Source organism: Nanorana parkeri, unplaced genomic scaffold (assembly GCF_000935625.1).
Source record: "Nanorana parkeri isolate BGI_ZX_2015 unplaced genomic scaffold, ASM93562v1 scaffold411, whole genome shotgun sequence".
NCBI lineage: Eukaryota > Metazoa > Chordata > Amphibia > Anura > Dicroglossidae > Nanorana > Nanorana parkeri.
Genome location: NW_017306679.1, coordinates 736112 through 754157, shown reverse-complemented (window position 1 = coordinate 754157; position 18046 = coordinate 736112). Strand labels below are relative to the sequence as shown.

At 40.4% G+C, this 18046-nt stretch overlaps 1 protein-coding gene across 1 annotated transcript in view; it reads right to left on the bottom strand.

The window, feature by feature from the left end:
• Positions 1-1074: 1074 nt before the first annotated feature.
• The window catches only part of LOC108789610 (tyrosine 3-monooxygenase-like), a 27074-nt gene continuing 10102 nt past the window's right edge, over positions 1075-18046 (bottom strand). Inside the window, exons 6-12 of the mRNA XM_018559671.1 lie at positions 16901-17046; positions 15728-15863; positions 12923-12992; positions 9117-9173; positions 7831-7926; positions 5594-5727; positions 1075-1240 (exon numbers count right to left, since the gene is read on the bottom strand). Of these exons, the coding sequence (XP_018415173.1) occupies positions 1075-1240; positions 5594-5727; positions 7831-7926; positions 9117-9173; positions 12923-12992; positions 15728-15863; positions 16901-17046 (805 nt within the window). The remainder of the gene's footprint in view (positions 1241-5593; positions 5728-7830; positions 7927-9116; positions 9174-12922; positions 12993-15727; positions 15864-16900; positions 17047-18046) is intronic.

The window sequence follows — 18046 nt, the reverse complement described above, 5'->3', positions numbered from 1 at the left end:
CATCTCTGCCACACTTCATACACTGCCACCCTCAGCTCTGTCACATTCCGTACACTGCCACCCTCAGCTCTGTCACATTCCGTACACTGCCACCCCCAGCAACGCCACATTCCATACACATTCCATACACTGCGACCCTTAGCTCCACCACATTCTATGCACTGCCACCCTGAGCCCTGCCACATTCCATACACTGCCACCCTCAGCTCCGTCACATTCCGTACACTGCCACCCTCAGCTCCGTCACATTCCATACACTGCCACCCTCAGCTCGGTCACATTCCGTACACTGCCACCCTCAGCTCCGTCACATTCCGTACACTGCCACCCTCAGCAACGCCACATTCCATACACTGCGATCCTTAGCTCCACCACATTCTATACACTGCCACCCTGAGCTCTGCCACATTCCATACACTGCCACCCGCAGCTCGGTCACATTCTGTACACTGCCACCCTCAGCAACGCCAGATTCCATACACTGCCACCCTCAGCTCCGTCACATTCTGTACACTGCCTCCCTCAGCAACGCCACATTCCATACACTGCCACCCTCAGCAACACCACATTCCATACACTACGACCCTTAGCTCCGCCACAATCTATACACTGCCACCCTCAGCAACGCAACATTCCATAAACTTCCACTTTCAGCTACGCCACATTCTGTACACTGTCACACTGAGCTCTGTCACATTCCGTACACTTCCACCCTCAGCTCTGTCACATTCTGCACATTGCCGCCCTTAGCTCCGCCCTCAATCTATCACGCATAGTACTACCCAGTGACACAACATGGCCCAGAGCACAGCACACTCACCTCGCTGCGAGTGACCTGCAGCTGATAGAAGTCCTTGCTCGAAAACATGTGTAAGGCAAATAAAACCTACCTGAAAATAAAATCTCTCTAATCTCAAAAAACATTAACAAAGTTATTGGCTTCTAAAAATACATGTATTTGTTTCCTTTACATTCATAAATACAAATATTATTTGTCATATTTTAGTTATTCTACCATATTGATGTTCCTCTAGATGTTCCTCTATAATAACCCCCATGACATCTAAGTTTTGTTTAAGTCTTGCACATTTTATTCAGAGCAGAGCACAAACTGTTCAGTTCATCTATGATCTGGCTCAGAGAAGTCTGGACTTTTTGGATAGAGTCTAACACTTCAACACTGCACGTCAAAGGATCATAGCAAAGTGAAAATGGTTTCTTCATTTTTAGGGCATATTGCCTGCAGAGAAAAAAAGAAACAATTACAATCAACCAAATTTTAGCCTTATTCACGTGGCTCTATGACTGCTGCATATATGCACTAATGCATATATTGGCATGTATTTAGTATGGTTATGATTTGGGTTAAATTAGCCTTTAGAACACAAATGACTTCACTTAAGGCCGTGACACACTGCACGCAAAGCAGAGCGGAGTGGTGGCGCGCTGCCTTTGCGAGCAGTGTGCCATGTCATTTTCTCCTGGGCACCTCAGCTGGCGAGAGCTCGCGGAGCAGAGCGTGCCGAGATGAACAATTTCAACTTCAGCCAATCGGCTAACCGGCGCGACGGGATGCGACGTCTTGCCGGTTGTTAAGCACAAGCCGATTGGCTGAAGGTGCAGTCAATCATCTGACTGCACGCAGCTCACACACTGCACGCAAAGCTCCGTGCCGGATAGCCTTGCTTCGCTCTGCACGGCTTCGCGTGCAGTGTTTCACGGCCTGCAGAGGTAATTATTTCTAAGGTACATTCTCAACAGGGATTTACTTTAATACGTTGGATTGGATGGCAAACTTTAAAGTTTAACAGCCCCTTTTTTCAACATGTGCCCCAAATTTGATCTCATAATTCAGGTAAAGAGGTAATAAATGTGGTAAAATTATCTTTTCCCATTGTGCTAAAACCTAAGGACATTAAGTTGAAATGAAGAAGCAATCCATAATGTGTCAAATGTTGTAAGGGTAATGCAACCCAAAACACAAACATGTATGAATGTATTTATTGATTCTCTCTTTAATTTGTCATTTAACAGTTCCACCAATGCAAACGAGATACCTAGGGTATTCGACCAATGGATTAAACTTGTGATACTGTTATTGTCAGTAGGTTCAAAATTACAGAGATGTACATTAAAATACAATAAATGCTGTGGGACACTGTTGTGAAAGAGGGCCACAGGTCTAAGCCCTATGTGACACAGTTAGTATTGATTGATTATTGGCTTAAGTACCGGAATCTGTGCTTATAGTTCCTTTTAATAATTCTCTGCACAGTTTGAAGAATGAGGTGCAACTAGGGGTGGACTAGACTCTGGGACCCACAGGGAAAGAAGAAGGCTGTTGTGTGGCAAAATGTGGCCATAACTACAAACTGGTAGTGGCGTCAGAAGCACGCTGTGGTAGAAATTAGGTGTGATGATGAATTGTTGTATATTTGGTGTGGTTTAGAGGGGCATGATTAAGTACAGGGGTAACCAAACTCCGGCCCTCCAGCTGTGGTGGAACTACAAATCCCATGAGGCATTGCAAGATTCTCACAGCCACAGACATGACTCCCAGAGAGTGATGCATCATGGGATTTGTAGCTTCACCACAGCCGGAGGGCATGAGTTTGGCTACCCCTGATTAAAGGAGAACTATGGGGTTAGGGCTTTTCCCCATAGTTCTCCTTATGGTAACGGGAGGACACAAACTAGCGTCCTCCCGTCACCCTAAGCTCAGTATACCGCGAGCTACAGCTCGTGGTATACTGAGATGGCGCAGCTGAAGCAGATCCCGACACTTATGTCTGGATCCGCCCAGCTGTGTGAGTGACAGCTGGCTCTGCCTATCTAGAGGCAGAGCCAGCTGTACCCGCCCCCTCCCCCATCCGTTCCGCCAGCCAGCGCTGGAGGATCGGAGCGGGGAGGGGAGAATCCAGGCGTACCGTGCTGGCACAACAGGAAACGTGAAGGTGTGACATGACCACTTGTAAAAGGATAGCATGTATAGTTACCTTTCTGGTGGCCTTTTTCTTCTGTGGTTCCTCCTGCCAGTTCATACATCACTACAAAACATAGGAGTTTGCAAGAGGAACCACAGCATTCGGTGGGGATTCACAGACTTTGAAATGTGGAAATACCTGCAGCAGCTACAGAGCAGCAAAGCAATGACTTTTGAAGAGGCCACTTTAGTGCATTGATTGGCATATAAACTGCAGAAATTATATATAAAAGATGAAATGCCCTCAGTCACTCTAGGTTCCAGTAATAGCCACACGACATGGCAATGGCCTGTTCATGATTGTTCTTTTTCATCATTTTTATTTGTATTATTTGGAAGTAAAATTTTTGTTATAGCATAACTGCAGTTCTTTAGATGTGTGGCATGGGACTCCAGATGTGTGGCATGGGACTTGGATTTTGGCACTGATACTTTCAGTATTTACCTTTCATTCTTCTATATGGAAGAGTAAGATATCAGAAGTTCAGCTTGTCAGCATAGGGTGAGTGTTCCTGTGGCCCTGTTGAAGTACATCATGTGGTCTAGATTACAGAAGAACTCCAGGAATTATGTATTAACCCTTGCAGTGGGGGTACTCCCCACACTGCAAAGGTTAAGTTCTCGTTTTTGTCTAGGTGAAAAAAAAGTTAGACTCACCCGAAGCACCAAACAAGCTTCTCCTTAGACCACTCCTTCCAACGTCTCTCCACCTTCTCTGCAGCGGTCTAAGGTCCCATAAATCATCACACTCTATGCACAGTGTATAGATGTGAGGATGCTGAAGAAGATTCCAATGCTGCAGGGAGGTGGAGACAGGCTGGAGGTAGTGATGTGACAGCTGGCCGGCTCAGAGCCTGTTATTTTAGGACCTAGACACAAACAAGCAGTTAATCCTTGCAGCGAGGGGGTAGTCCCACTGCAAAGGCTAATAAATAATTGTTTAAATACATTTAAGTACAATGACATGACAGGACAATCACACTCCCCCATCTGACTCCATCTACTACTGTCCTTTCCAGTCACTCTATTCCTGCGAAGTATGGCAGTTCCCATATTGTTTATTATCTGTGTATTTAGGTGTTTGCCTGGGGTACATTGTTAACTCTTAAATGGACTAAAGTGTATTTTAAGAAAAGGCTAATATTTTTAAATGGGTCCTAAACTATAGATCCACTACATAAATTCCTCCTATTATGAAAGGGAATGGTACCCAGCAATAGAAATTGAGAGAATCTTAGCACTTACAAATGTACCACATTAGGAATGGAGACAGGTAAACAAAGACCTTTGGTTTCATCAAATCATTTTTATTTATTAGTTGATTTACACTAGTGGGGTTGTCTCCGATTCTGTGGTCTAAGATCACTCTAAGAACACTTAGGAGTAAGGGTTTTAAGCATATTTAACTGATTGACAACGTTGTCATTTTAACCAGAGGTGTCTTTGTGGTGCGATTGGTTTGTAACTTTTGATTTTTGTGTAGATTTAATACATTTTCTATAACACAATAAAGATTGTTAATTCAAAATGATGGACTAAGCAGCCTGGATCTATTATATGACTGCTTGAGTTGGTCTTGTTCTGTCATGGGACAATTATTTTTCTAGATAGTGTATTAAGTCATGTTATATTAGATTAATTTGACAGGTATACCGGGTTATTTTAAAATTCTTGGTGTTTTATAGACATGTGCGATTCGTTTCGTTCCGAATCGAAATTCGGACGAATTTTCGGAAATTCGGACATTCGGATGTATCCGAATTCCGAATTACAGACATAACCAATGCAAACGAATCCGAATTTCCATTTCCGAAATTCGGTAGCGTTCGTACGAACGTTCTTTTCGTTTTCTGTTCTTATTCGTTTCTTATTCATTTCGTTCGTTGGAGCAAAGTGACATTAGAGAAGGAGAAAAATATTTTTTCCCCCTCAAATGTCACTTTTGCTGCAAACGAATGAAACGAATAAGAAACGAATAAGAACAGAAAACGAAACGAACGTTCGTACTAACGCTACCGAATTTCGTCCGAATCCGAATTCCGAATCCGAATTGACTTTCACACCCGAATCCTGAAAAACGAAATAACACAAATCCGAATTTAAAACGAAACAAAACAAATTTTTTGGCAGTGCACATGTCTACTGTTTTAAGCATGCATAGCCTCACAAAAGCAGTCACTTTGCTGAGTACAACCAATGAGTAAGTCATTCCTGACAAGAATTTGCAGATTTCTTCTAAAAAAACCCAGGGAACTGCATAAAGAATTTGGTTATATGCTATCTTTGGTGGCATCTGTCTAACTCATTGTTCTCTATTTGATTATCTGGTATTGCCGTACATGTATGATACTGTTGTTGTTTCCATTTTTTATACATTCTCATTGTTTTTTTCACTTTTTTAGGTTATTTTTATTGTTATATAAACTGTGAAGATGATTTTTTTTAACTGAAGACAAATAGTTAAAGTGTACAGATATTTGAAGAGCGTCAATGCTTTTTCTTTGCAATAAAAAATGTATACTGTACATATATGCCATTTGAAAACGACTCTTAGTTATTTACAGATATTGTGGTTTTTTCTGACTTGTATTTTTATATACCTTTACTCACCGGAGTTTAGCTTTGGAGTCATCAAAACTTTCTGACACAAAATATACTGGCTGGAAGCAATTGTCTTCATATGGTTGGACAGCAGTAATTTCTGGATCAAAAGGACGAAGCTCGGGCTTATTTGATAATGCATACTGAAATGATATAGAAATTAATGTACATATATTTAAAAGAAAAGGAAAAACAAATATTTGTTTATTAGGAAATATGATGTGTATTACTTGGCTGGGGGTGTAATGGAGAATTATAGATTAGTTAGATTAGTTAAAATAGTTGAAGCAGTTATAGGTTAAGGGAAGAAAAAAAGGGGGCAAATGAGAAAAAACAGTGTTCGGCTCACTTCACTTGGGGTCGGTTGTTCACTTGGCTGCCCTCGGCAGCTTAGTGAATAGCCCCTCAAGTTGTGTTAACCCTACCATTTTCATTACATACCTAATTTAAGAACCAGTGACATCACTGGGTCTCTGTGGTTTTTTATGTAGTGGAAAGGAGGAGGGGCCATCAGCGTGCTATACATAGCTTCCGAAAAACACCCTCAGCCCTGATACAAGCAGTGAACTGGCTCTTAGGAGGAGTTATGCAAATATCAAAATGCCTTGATAAATGGATGTCAGTCTGCCTGTATAAGGATGCAAGACTGAAGGTATGACTGGAATCAATGGTGAGACCAGTTGATATATATATATATATAGCCCCTATGTGCTACCTGATTAAGTATATGTTTAACTGTAAATAGGTAACAAATAGTGTGCAACACGTGCCACAGAGGGACTTGTGGGAGTTGCAGTCTAGAGCTGAGAACGAGCTGCGCTGTAAGAGAAGGTAGAGACTACACTTGCCAGGAGTGAGAGTGGTCTGCTGGAGGAGAAGTGATGCTGGTTTGACTAAGTGTGCTCAGTCAGGAGTGGACCAGCCCACTGTACAGGTTACTGTGTGTAGCCAGCGTGGATGGAGGGAAGCCATTGGCCCTGTGGGAGGCCCTGTTCAGGTAAGTGTATCTGGCCTAGAGAGCATCTGGAGAACGGACTCTGCCTGGCATGCCACAACTGGAGTCTACCTGGTGATCATTTCTACAAGGTGTAGCGGAGCACATGCTGCGGGGGGCATTGTGGCCCAGATGAACGGACATGACCGATCGGTGATAGATTCATAGAGGACTAGCATTTCTCGTGGAGCCTGGTGGTGTCTACCGATCATCTTTCAGAATCTTCCTGTGATCCAAGGACGTCTTTAAGAGGTCGCTGCTGCCACAAAGATCTACTGGAGTGTTGACTTGAGCGTAAAGGAGACGCCCAACTCTCACTGACTGACATTACAGTTGCAAGACTGACCCAGGAGTGGGTGAGGGGCCACTGGCCATTCTGAGTTGTATTTGTTCAATATTTCTGCATTACATTATGGGCCCCAACGATGGTTAGCCTAGACTTTACTACTGGCCAGTAGTGTAGAAGATTGGGGAGGTACTTGGGACTGAGACTTTAGTAACCCAGTTTTAAAGTTTAAGTTAATTATTCTATTGCTTATCTTCATTTATAGATAGCAACTGTTACTGTGACATTGCATGGCTAAGCATACTGTATGAAGCTATTTCTCCTGTTGATGTGATCACTGTTTCATTGGTCAATCAGAGGCATTGATATTTAGTAAAATTTCTTGCATCCTAGCTTGAGGACAAGAAGTATCTGTTCATCCACAGGGTAGTCTTCCCCTGTTACACAAGACAGCTTGCAGCAGCAACATAAAAAACAGTCTTTTGTTCACATAAAGGCCAACATTCTCATAATAATCAGCCTTCTTCAGCATATACAGTCCTTTGTAGCATATACAGTCCTTTGTAGCATATACAGTCCTTAATACTTTCCTCAGCTCTAAGGCTCTTAGCACACTTCTGTGTGATACTCACACTGCTCTCCAAGCAATGCTTCCAACAGGTCCCTTGGGTCACCGACCTTCCTGACCTCTCCCAGCCTCCCCCGGCTGTTCCACGTGCGTCTAGCACGCACCTGAGTTCACTATTTTATTTACAGTTATACATACACAATTTCCTTTCCACTTATCCAAGGCAGGATATGTGAAAACGAAACCAAGGCTGAGAACCTAAGACGACAAGGTTTTATACAGGTTCTAGACCGTCCTTTGTTTTTGTAAGTCTTCAGTTACAAAATTATTGATTATTACAATTACAGATGCTCTTATTTGCGATAATCAATTTTAAGTGAATATAAGGAAATTCTGACCTTAAGCTCCCCATAAGATGACAGCAAGCCAGCTCCATAGGCTCTAATAGAATCATCCTGCTTGCAGAGTCCAAACTCAATGGTGAACCAATAAAGCTGGAATACAGGATATCATCTGTTTTACCAAACTGTATGTATACACTTCAGTCTTATGCTGTTAATAAGCACCACTCATGATGACCTGTATTCTGTGTATACATAAAATACTGTACATATATTTACATTTATTTTCTTGCATTTTACATTCATTTCCTTGCATTGTATATGTTTTATTGCTATGCTGCTTCACAGGAAAGAAAAGTGGTCTATGGAAATCAAGAAATCACATCAACGTAGTTACCTTTAAAAGGATATTCTACTCTAGAACAGTGCTGCCAAGCTAAGTTACTAGCATTGTTTTGCAGACATGATTTTGTTCTTGTTTGCCTGTGTAATATGGAAGCAAAGTAGCAATAGCAAAAAAGAGTCAAATATGTTGTACCAGATACTAGGTGAGTATATACTGTACATACAGTATATACATACAGTATATGTGTAATAATGGACTGCTATTACAAATACTGGTGGGTTAGATATCCGTTTCCATAGTGCTTAGTAAAAGCTCAGTTTGGGCTACTGATCATTCTTAGGGTTTGGGTTGGGCAGCAAAAATGTTAACCAATTTGGCTATGTACACATATCAAAAAATCAGAGAAGATTGGGTGTCTGACACTTAGGGGTCTATTTATGAACAATTCGCAGAGTCATTCGGCCTACAAAGTATTTATTTCCTATGCTATCTAATGGCCATAATGCGGCATTACATTACATTTAAACTGAAAAGAAATTATGCTACGAATGTTTTTGCCTCTATTCACACAGAACGAATGTTTACAGAGAATCACAAGAGAATGCATCTGCAAATCGTTTATAAATAGACCCCTTAAATTCATTGTGTATCGTGTAGGGAAAAGAGAAGTAATTGTATGATACTCAGCACACATGGTCATCCAATATCCACCTATTTAATGTCTAAGTATATAGTGAACACATCAGGTGAGAGAGGTTTACCATCATCTTTGATCAATAAGCTACACAAAAAGGTTGATTATAAGTGTGCTAAGGACAAACATCATCACAAACTCTAAAGTGTTTCTTTCTAAATACTTTTCTATTATTTTTTTAAATTTCTAAATACAAAAGGAGGTTCCAAGTCCAGAGACTAACACTTATAAAAGGTTTTATTATATATGCCATCCTCATTTCCTCATTTTAGAAGAAATTTAGATTGGCAGTGTCAGACTTACTGTTGACAATTTTTCTATATCTTCATCAGATGCTCCAAGTGAAGCTAGACCAATATCCTGAAAAATGCAAAAGCACAATCAGCCCTCAATAAATAAATTATGCAATTGGTAGACTAGGTATTATTTGAGTTATTGCTGTTACTGTTTTTATTATTGTCAGTAGTATTATTTTAAGTAATATTTATTGAATCAAGCATAGTCTGGAACCATGGTCTGTACCATTAGGCACAATAGACTAGTGCCTATAGGCAACAGAGGTGACTTTACCTTGTATAATTATTGGTCGCATGTTTTCCATCATTACTAGGAACATTTTATATAAGGTTATTTACACATCATCACAATATTCAAAAGTCAGTTTAACACTGGGAAAATAAGTAAATGTTCTGTGTTAACAAGTTGATCCTAGCAAAGGGATGTTACAAAGGGTGCCAAAAGCTGTTATTCTCCCAGCATGCTGGAGAGAAGGAACCTTAGTCCCCACTGTGCAAAATATTATAAAAATGCCTTCCCTAGTAGCTTTTAAAATGGCCAGAATTTTGTATCAGGGTTCATTCTCCCATAGACTTCACTGAGCTTTAGTACTAAGTTTGGGTTTCACAGACTTCAAGCAGGATTCCACAAATGCTCCACGAATTGAACCCAGGCAGATTTGCCCACCCTACTAATAGATTCCTGTGCTCTCTGCCTGTCCTGACTTTTATCAATATTGAATAATGGAAGAGGGGTGTGATTCTGTAGTCCTGCCTTTTTTCTGCTGTCCCAATACAGAAGGGTGAGTAAACATTTTCTTCTTAGGACCCTCTCTATTTGTCCTTAATGTTATTACTGAAAGTGAACGTTAAAGAAAATCTCAGAACAGCAATAGATGGAAATCTTCCAATGAGGTCACTAGTTCTGGTGACCCTGTTGACCACTAGGGATTTCCCTCATTTTGGAGGCATTCACTCTCTCTTTCTGTTGTGGCTATCAGACAGGAAGTGATAGGGATATCTCCGACAAAAAAAGCTACCGAGGGTATAACCCCCTTACTCTATCAAAAACTAAAACAAGTGTTTGGTTCAGTTCTTTTTTAAGTTCTAACATAGTTAAGTAAACTTAAACACTGGTTCAATGGTTCTCAATGAACAAGGAAGCCTACTATTCAGTGATATAATGCACATATTCTGGGCATCATTTAACCCAGAAGACTAAGGACATCTAGTGGTCAAAAAGAACTACTGCAGCAGGGGACAGTAGCAAGGAGATAAACATTTGGATTTACCTTACTTTACTTTACATTACATTAGGGAATCATCTTTATTCCTTTAGTAAATCAACCTTTTGTTAAGGGAAAGTACAAAACGGGGATAGCTAGTCATCTGAAGGAGAGGTGGTCTAAAAAAAATCCAAAAAGCTAAAGTCTCATTCACACTATACATTGTGTTAATGCAAATGTGTTAAAGCAACATGTTACCTGTGTTTAATCATGCTGCATATTCATTTATTATGCAGCAGCTGGCAGTGCACCTTAACGCATGACCATTGACTAATATTTTATTAATGCAGTGCACAACAATTCAGAATCAATTCATATCTGTGCATTGCAATGTTCTGTAATGCAAGTGTAAGCAACATGCCCGTGCCCGATCCGCGCATGCGCCAAGTCCTGCTAGGAGGAGAAACAGAGAAACACGCGCAGGCGCACAACAAGTATTGTCCACCGAAAGACGCGCCATATGGCGCACCGGAAGTGACGCTCATACGGCACGCTTTCCAAGAAAAGCGCGCCAAAGGCGCACAGGAAGTGACGTACTTGGATTGCTCACTTCCCTATATAAACCAGGCCAGTATGTCACTTAGTTGCTGGATTGTCTTCTCAGCTCCTGTTTGTATCCTGTCTCCTGTTTGCTGTTTTGAATATTAGATCACCGTTTACCTGGATTTTGACCTGTTTCTGCCTAAACCACCTGCCTTGATTGCTGCCTGCCTTTTGACCTCGGACTGTTTTGGATTATTCTTCTGCCTATTCCTTCGGTACTGCATCTGACCTCCTGGATTTTGACCTCGGCTTGCCTCGACTTCGTTTTACAGATTACCCTTCTGATTGCACGGTTTCACTACCACTGGCACTCGTGCCACTCGGTGTCTGCCTGGTCTTTGTCACCATCCTCAAAGGTCATAAGACACGAGGTGCAAGGGAAGCCTCCGCAACCATCCAGTCTCCCAGACCAGGTACGTGATAGCAAGTGCGCTGGGCTACATTGCATAGATGTGTTGGAATAGCTTTTAAAATGAATGGCACCATAACCCATTGCTCTGTGTAATTCATTGCCACACATTGTGGTAACAAATAGTGAAATTACATATTTTACTGCATGTTACTGAAAGGGGTTAGAATGAATGGTCCCTAAAACTGTGTAAAGTACAGTGTGCCCTTTGTTAACAATATATTCTATAGCAGTGACTCCCTAAGGAACTGGATTATTGAGTCCTCCTAGCACTCCCAGTGGTGACCTGCCCTAACTGGACACAACTGCAACAACTAACCAATAGGGATAGGGATGAAGTGGGCTTTATTTAAGCAGTAATAAGCCCTGTAAGTGAAGTTCAGTTTCAATGGTTTCAGCAATAACTAGGTTAAAGCAATATCAAACCCAGGAACAAACAATATCAAGACAGAATCTGTGGCTTTCATTCCCTCTCTTCACCTGTAAAAGGCCTTGCACTGGACAGATAAGGGTGGAATGACCTGACTGGGAGCAAATAAATAATAACAGTAGAGAATACCTCTAAAAGAGGACACCAGGAGGTGCAGTAAAGAGGATGGTCTTTTTACCATTCTTACACCCTATCTAAATAACTTTTTCAGTGGTGGATCAAATACCAAGCCTGCTAGTGGTGGGGCCCTTAAACTTGCATTGGAGCACTCACCCTCAAAGCGAGGGTACTTGTAATTCACAAGCTATGAAGGAAATGCTCCCAAGGTGTCCTAGGCAGAGTCTACTGGCAGCAACAAAGTTCAGCAATAGAAGACAAGCTCCTTGCACACAAAGATGGCCAAAGACCTCTCACAACTCTGATATTGTGATAATGTCCTCCAGTCAACAGTCTGTCCCCTAAAGATTACTCTGGTAGGCTGGACGGTGGTAAATGAGGCAGATCGCATCTCCATCACAAGGGAGCAGGTGAGACGTAGGCCACCTGGCATAACGGAATGGGTAATTGGAAGGTACAGCAAGATGTCCCATTTAAAGGGAGCTCAGTGTTCAGTAGCCTGTCCCACCTTGCAGCTCTCTTTTTGCTCTTCTCTCTTGCTCTGATGCCAGGCTTAACCACCTGTGCTACTCTGCAGCTCTTTTTACACTTGCACAGTACCTCTCTTATATACCTCTCCCTTTTCAGTCCCCCCATGCAGTAAACAAGTCTCGCTCACATTTTTTCCTTCTGTCACTCTCTAGGCTCCTGGGCAGCTAAAAGTCCCGTTTACATTTCCCTCTCTATGGGGCTCCCAGCAGATCTCCCTCCCCTGCACTCCCTGCTGGTATTCTCCCCGCCTGTCTCTCTCCTTCCTGAGTCTGCCCATTGCTCTCAGGTGCTCAGGTTCCGGGTTTGGCTGCTGATGCAGCCACAAAGACATCCTCCTCTCTTTTCCATTTATTTCCCCCTGATGCACTATCCAATCCTATGGCAGGGGACCGAAAATATGTTTCTCCACAAGCCTATATTCTTGGTTTTTCTTTAGGTAGTTGAAATAATGTTTTCTCAAGCTTTGCATGTCATTGCACAAGTATTTGGTAATTCACCATAGTAATTAAAGTGTCTACCTGTGAGAACTGTGCAAATTCTTTATCAGCAAGCATGGGAATATGGCCCAGCAATTCATGACAACAGTCCCTAGAGATATACAAGAGAGAAATGTTATTTTTACATACTCATTCAACAAACAAACTGAGCCCTGAAAGATGCATTTATCAGTATTGCAATGAATGTGCATATAGACACTGCTCAGAATGTTATTAAAGGCTATTGTACACCACTGTCAAGTGAAACATTTTATGTAACATTTTATCTTGCCTTCCCTGGCAGCCTCCAAATGCTTAAACTGAATTGTCACTTGATGTAATTAATAAAACAAGTTCGTAAAAAAAGGCACTACACTATAAGCATAGGGGGGACACCTAATAGTAAAAGACTGAGTGATCTTCCAAGGAGGTGACCTTGGTTTCACATGTGTTGCTGAAACTGGCAAAGCTACAAAGCACCTCCCTATTTAATTTCCCTGTATGCCATAGCTGCCATTACATTTATTTAATCTGGTAGCTTTATTCCACAACACTGGAGGCATAGCTGCAAAGGGAAAACAAAGAGCATAGCCTGTCTGGCCTCACAAGTTGGCTTTGTTCCTGACACAGGCATATATGCAATTTTTCATGGTTTGTTATTTATTTGGGATATTTCAAGACTAGCATTTGTTTATCTTTTTCAATTTTTATCAATGTTTTTGTAATAAGGCCATCGCTGGTCAAGCAGAGATAGTGAACAGGAACAGAAAGGCTGTAAATAAAAGTGATTATATTTTATATTCTTCCAAATATAATTTTTGTGTGTCCAAGCTAGACCACTGGCGGGAGGTTGCACTATATGCATTTTATGTACTTGTCTGCCCTGCTGCACGTGCCATGTCAGAGAGAGCCTTCATCACAGCAAAGGAATTTGTGACTGCTAAACTGCACTAATAACCTAATATAAGGGTGTGTGTTGTTTCAGGTTCACAGTATGTTTCAAAAATTTCAACGAGATGCTGGGACAATAAAAGCAATACCTAGGCCTTGTTCACACCAAATGCAGACCAGATCCGGACAGGTTTCTGCACACGCAGTGTAGTGGGTTGTGCCGCGTTTTAGACGCGTTTTGGATGCGTTTTTGATGCGTTTAGGGCCGGTTTTGGTAAAAAAAAAAGTTTAACATGGACTTTCAGGCACTTGCATGCGTTTTTGATGCGTTTTTGCGTTTTAGATGCGTTTTTGATGCGTTCCAGACCAGATCCAGAGCAGGTAAAATAGGGCTTGCAGCATTTTTTTCATCCGGTCTGGATCCGCACGCTGCGATGTGAACTGGAGGTCAAAATACCATAGGAATACATTTGACGCAGTTTTGATCCGGTCTGCACCTGCTCTGGTCCGGATCTGCTCCGCGCTTGGTGTGAACAAGGCCTTAAACAGACTGTCAGCTAAGTTGGAATTTAAACTATAACAAAAAATATACTTAAAATTGTATAAATAAAATAAATTACATATTTTAAATAAAAATTACAGTGTATTATTTAAGAGACAACAGCCAGAAATATTGTACACACTCACTCCACAATATTTAAGTACTTTTAGAAGACCGTAATTTCAGAGGGAGAAATTAGGCAGGTATATAATTATGAAATAAAAATTAGAGTGCATTATTTTAGAAAAAATTCAGACATATTTGTTCACATTTCTAGCTGCTTATGATACTCATACAGTAAATAGGGATGACTTGTACCAGATACAGACACTGTTTCTGGTGTCTGAGTGTATATGTATGTGCAAAATCAGATTGAATATATATTCATATTAATATTTGAAAGAGTTATCATTTCTTTATATTTGTGCCACACTTTGCATATTGTTGCAGAAGTGTGTCTGTCATGTTACAAGAGTATAGCATAATAAACTGCATTTTTGAAGAGAGGTGTATGAACCATAACAGTGTCACAGTCGAGACATGTTAGGTTAGTGGTGACTGTAAAAACTGTTGTCATGTTACAAGATACTTTCAAACCAGGGGTGGGCCCTGCAGCTGTTGTGGAACTAAAAGTTCCATGAGGCATTGCAAGACTGACAGTTACAGGCATGACTCGCAGAGACATGTTGGGATTTGTAATGTAATGCTAAAACAACAGCTATAAGTAATTGTTTTTTAAATTTAGTCACATATACATATATATCTCATATATATCTTTCAAAAAAGAGAGAGGAAAAAAAAAGACAACAGAGAGGAATCAAACAAAGGCAAACAATAACCCAATACTATTATTTTACCTCTATCCTCTGACCTCTGATTGTCATTCATACTGTAACTATCAGATCCCTTTGGGAGCACTACCTGCCTATACTGCCATCTTTTGGGGTACCTCTTTTCTCTAGTTGTGACATGTAAACCAAGGGGCAACTCCACCCTTCCCTTTTTACACATGCATGGGCAATTCGTGTTCCCCCTCCCACTTTTATGTTCTCTACAAGTGATCTTCCACTGGACTCCTTGTACTTATTACCTATTAATTATTTATTTATTTATAGATTTGACGCATACTATGTAAGCAGCTTTTGTAGGCCACAGCTTTGTGTAGGCCACAGTTTAAGAGGGAGACAACAGCCAGGTTTATAATCAGAAATTAAAGTTAGAGTTTTGTTTCACAGAAAAAAAGCAACAAATATTGCAATGACTCTATGCACAGTATATAAGCACTTTTGCTAGGCTGCAATTTCAATGGGCGTCAGGGGGTGTCATAAAATTGCATATAAGGTAACAGCATGTTACCATAAATACTTTATGAGGAGCAGTGTTAGCCACATGTGTTTAATGCTGCATGTACTCACGGTTCTGGAGAATGCATGACAGTAGAGGGATGTCTCAGGTACTGGGTTGTTGGAAATACACGGAAAGCTAGACAAGCCAGGAAATCCCGAGCAGGAAGCAAACCAGCTGCTGGTCTCAGTTTGAATCCTGTTCTTTCTATATAATTGAATACAACAAAAGGAAAGTCTGTAGGATTAAAGGAAACCTGTACCAAGAGGCATATGCAGAATGCGATTGCTCTCTCCTCTACCCCTAAAAATGCAAGCCCCCGACTGTCATGCTTATCTAATGGGTTTGATACATTGTGAGTTAGTCACCCACAAGTATGCAGATCAGGTGTTTTGATTTCAGTATAACTTCTATTAACTGCATACTTTTTTCTGGTATATACATCCGATAGTACTGAAGCCAGAGTCATCTAGGCTACCAGTATTTGGTGAAGTAACCTACACAATTTTCCCAATACAGGTTTCCTTTAACTTAGCACCATCAATAGAAGTTACAGATATCATGAAGGCTACACAGACATATATACAAATAATTTTAAGAACAGGTTTTAACAAGTTGGCAGAAATCTAAGGCATCTACCTTACCCAGGTATCACATACCTTACCCAGTCCCACTCCTTATTTAACATTAAGAGATGCATGAAATTCCAAACTGTTTTTTGATGTCTATAGACAATATATGCTTTGCTTCCCTCTGAACTTTGTCTGTGTCACTTTAATAAAGGGGATGTGTCCCCAATATGTCACAATGTATATATAACATACTCCTTTGAGTTAAATTGCTCTTGTTGACTTGACCATCACCATGTTGCCCTATTTTTTTTTTAATAGGGAAACATGGTGCTATCTATATTGTATATATATATATATATCTATATTGTGCTCCCATTGACCGTGCTTCCACTTCAAACATGGCTTCAAGGTATGATTGCAGGATGGCTTACTGTGCACATTAAACATTGTCAAATTGCAGATTCTCCTTTTTAAATCATCAGTAATCCTTTTTCGTTTCATGTCCCAAGGAACATCCTGGCATGCTGAACAGGTGATGAGCCGTATTGTAAACCTTTGCTGCATATATTGTACTTGTAAATGTTGCATGTTCTTACAACCTATCTTCTGGTTATGTATCCAACAACTCAAAAGATGTGATTGCTGTAATTTTTTTTCTGCTTAACACATTACCTTTAAGAAAATTGGAAACATCCTGAAGTTGAGGTATAGAATTTTCTGTAAATCCACAATATTTTTCCAGCTGTTGAAATGCATCTAAGTATTGCTTGCAGGCATAATTTGGATAGAGAGTGCTGAGGGATTTGTAGACTTGCTTCCTAGAAGAATAACACTCATGAGTAAGATATTAGTATCACCACAATATACAGTTAACATATTGATCATTTGCACACATTGTGAACCTTAGGTGAATTTACATATACATTCTGGAATATAAAGATGTATGTAGCCACTAGTGCCTTCTAGTGTAAGCAATGCATGTTTTATAGGGTAGCTGCATGAGCCAGAACCATGACCATTGATGTTAATTTATGAACACCTCTTCCAGAATGCATACATTGCTGTCAGGAGAAATATAGGATACAGATAACTTCCATAATAATAACATTTGGCATGTTGTTCCATGCTGTGATCTTTCAGCAATGGGGGCCCGGCCTCAGTTCCAACCGCAAACACCATTTGTATAAAGTTCATATATACTTTCTATGTTTGCATTGACTTCTAATGGTTCCCACAGTTTTTTCCCGTGACTAAACACATATTGGTTTACTGTTCTGAATAATATGAGCAGCTCTCTACTTTTAAAGATATTTGTGTTCGCAGAAATTAACCACTGTAGTAAACATTAGGTTGGCGGATTTATTAAGGGAGTATCGTACATTCAATTAGCTTAGAGAATAAAGTGAAAATATGATCACTCATTTAATCATATCATGTGCAAAGCAGTGTTTTTTAAATGCCTTGTACACAATCAGGTATTCAGAGTAAGCATAGCTTTAGTTGTTTTTTTTCTATAAACTAAGTGAAGTTTTTCTACTTCTTTAGTAATTCAGCCACAGAGTGCCATTATATTTGTATAAATTTTACCCTACTTATACGCTCTAGGTTAGAAAAATGTGATCTGTTATAAACTAAATATATTCAATACTTGAGGACAAGAATATACAGAAAGGAATTCTGCCAGCACAGGTGCATAACACAGATTACATTTAAATACTATATGGTGCTAGACCGTATACGGTATGCTTTCCAGGATAGAAGGGTCCAGGTAATGTCTTTATTGGGAAGCTATATATCTATATATATAGAGATCTATAT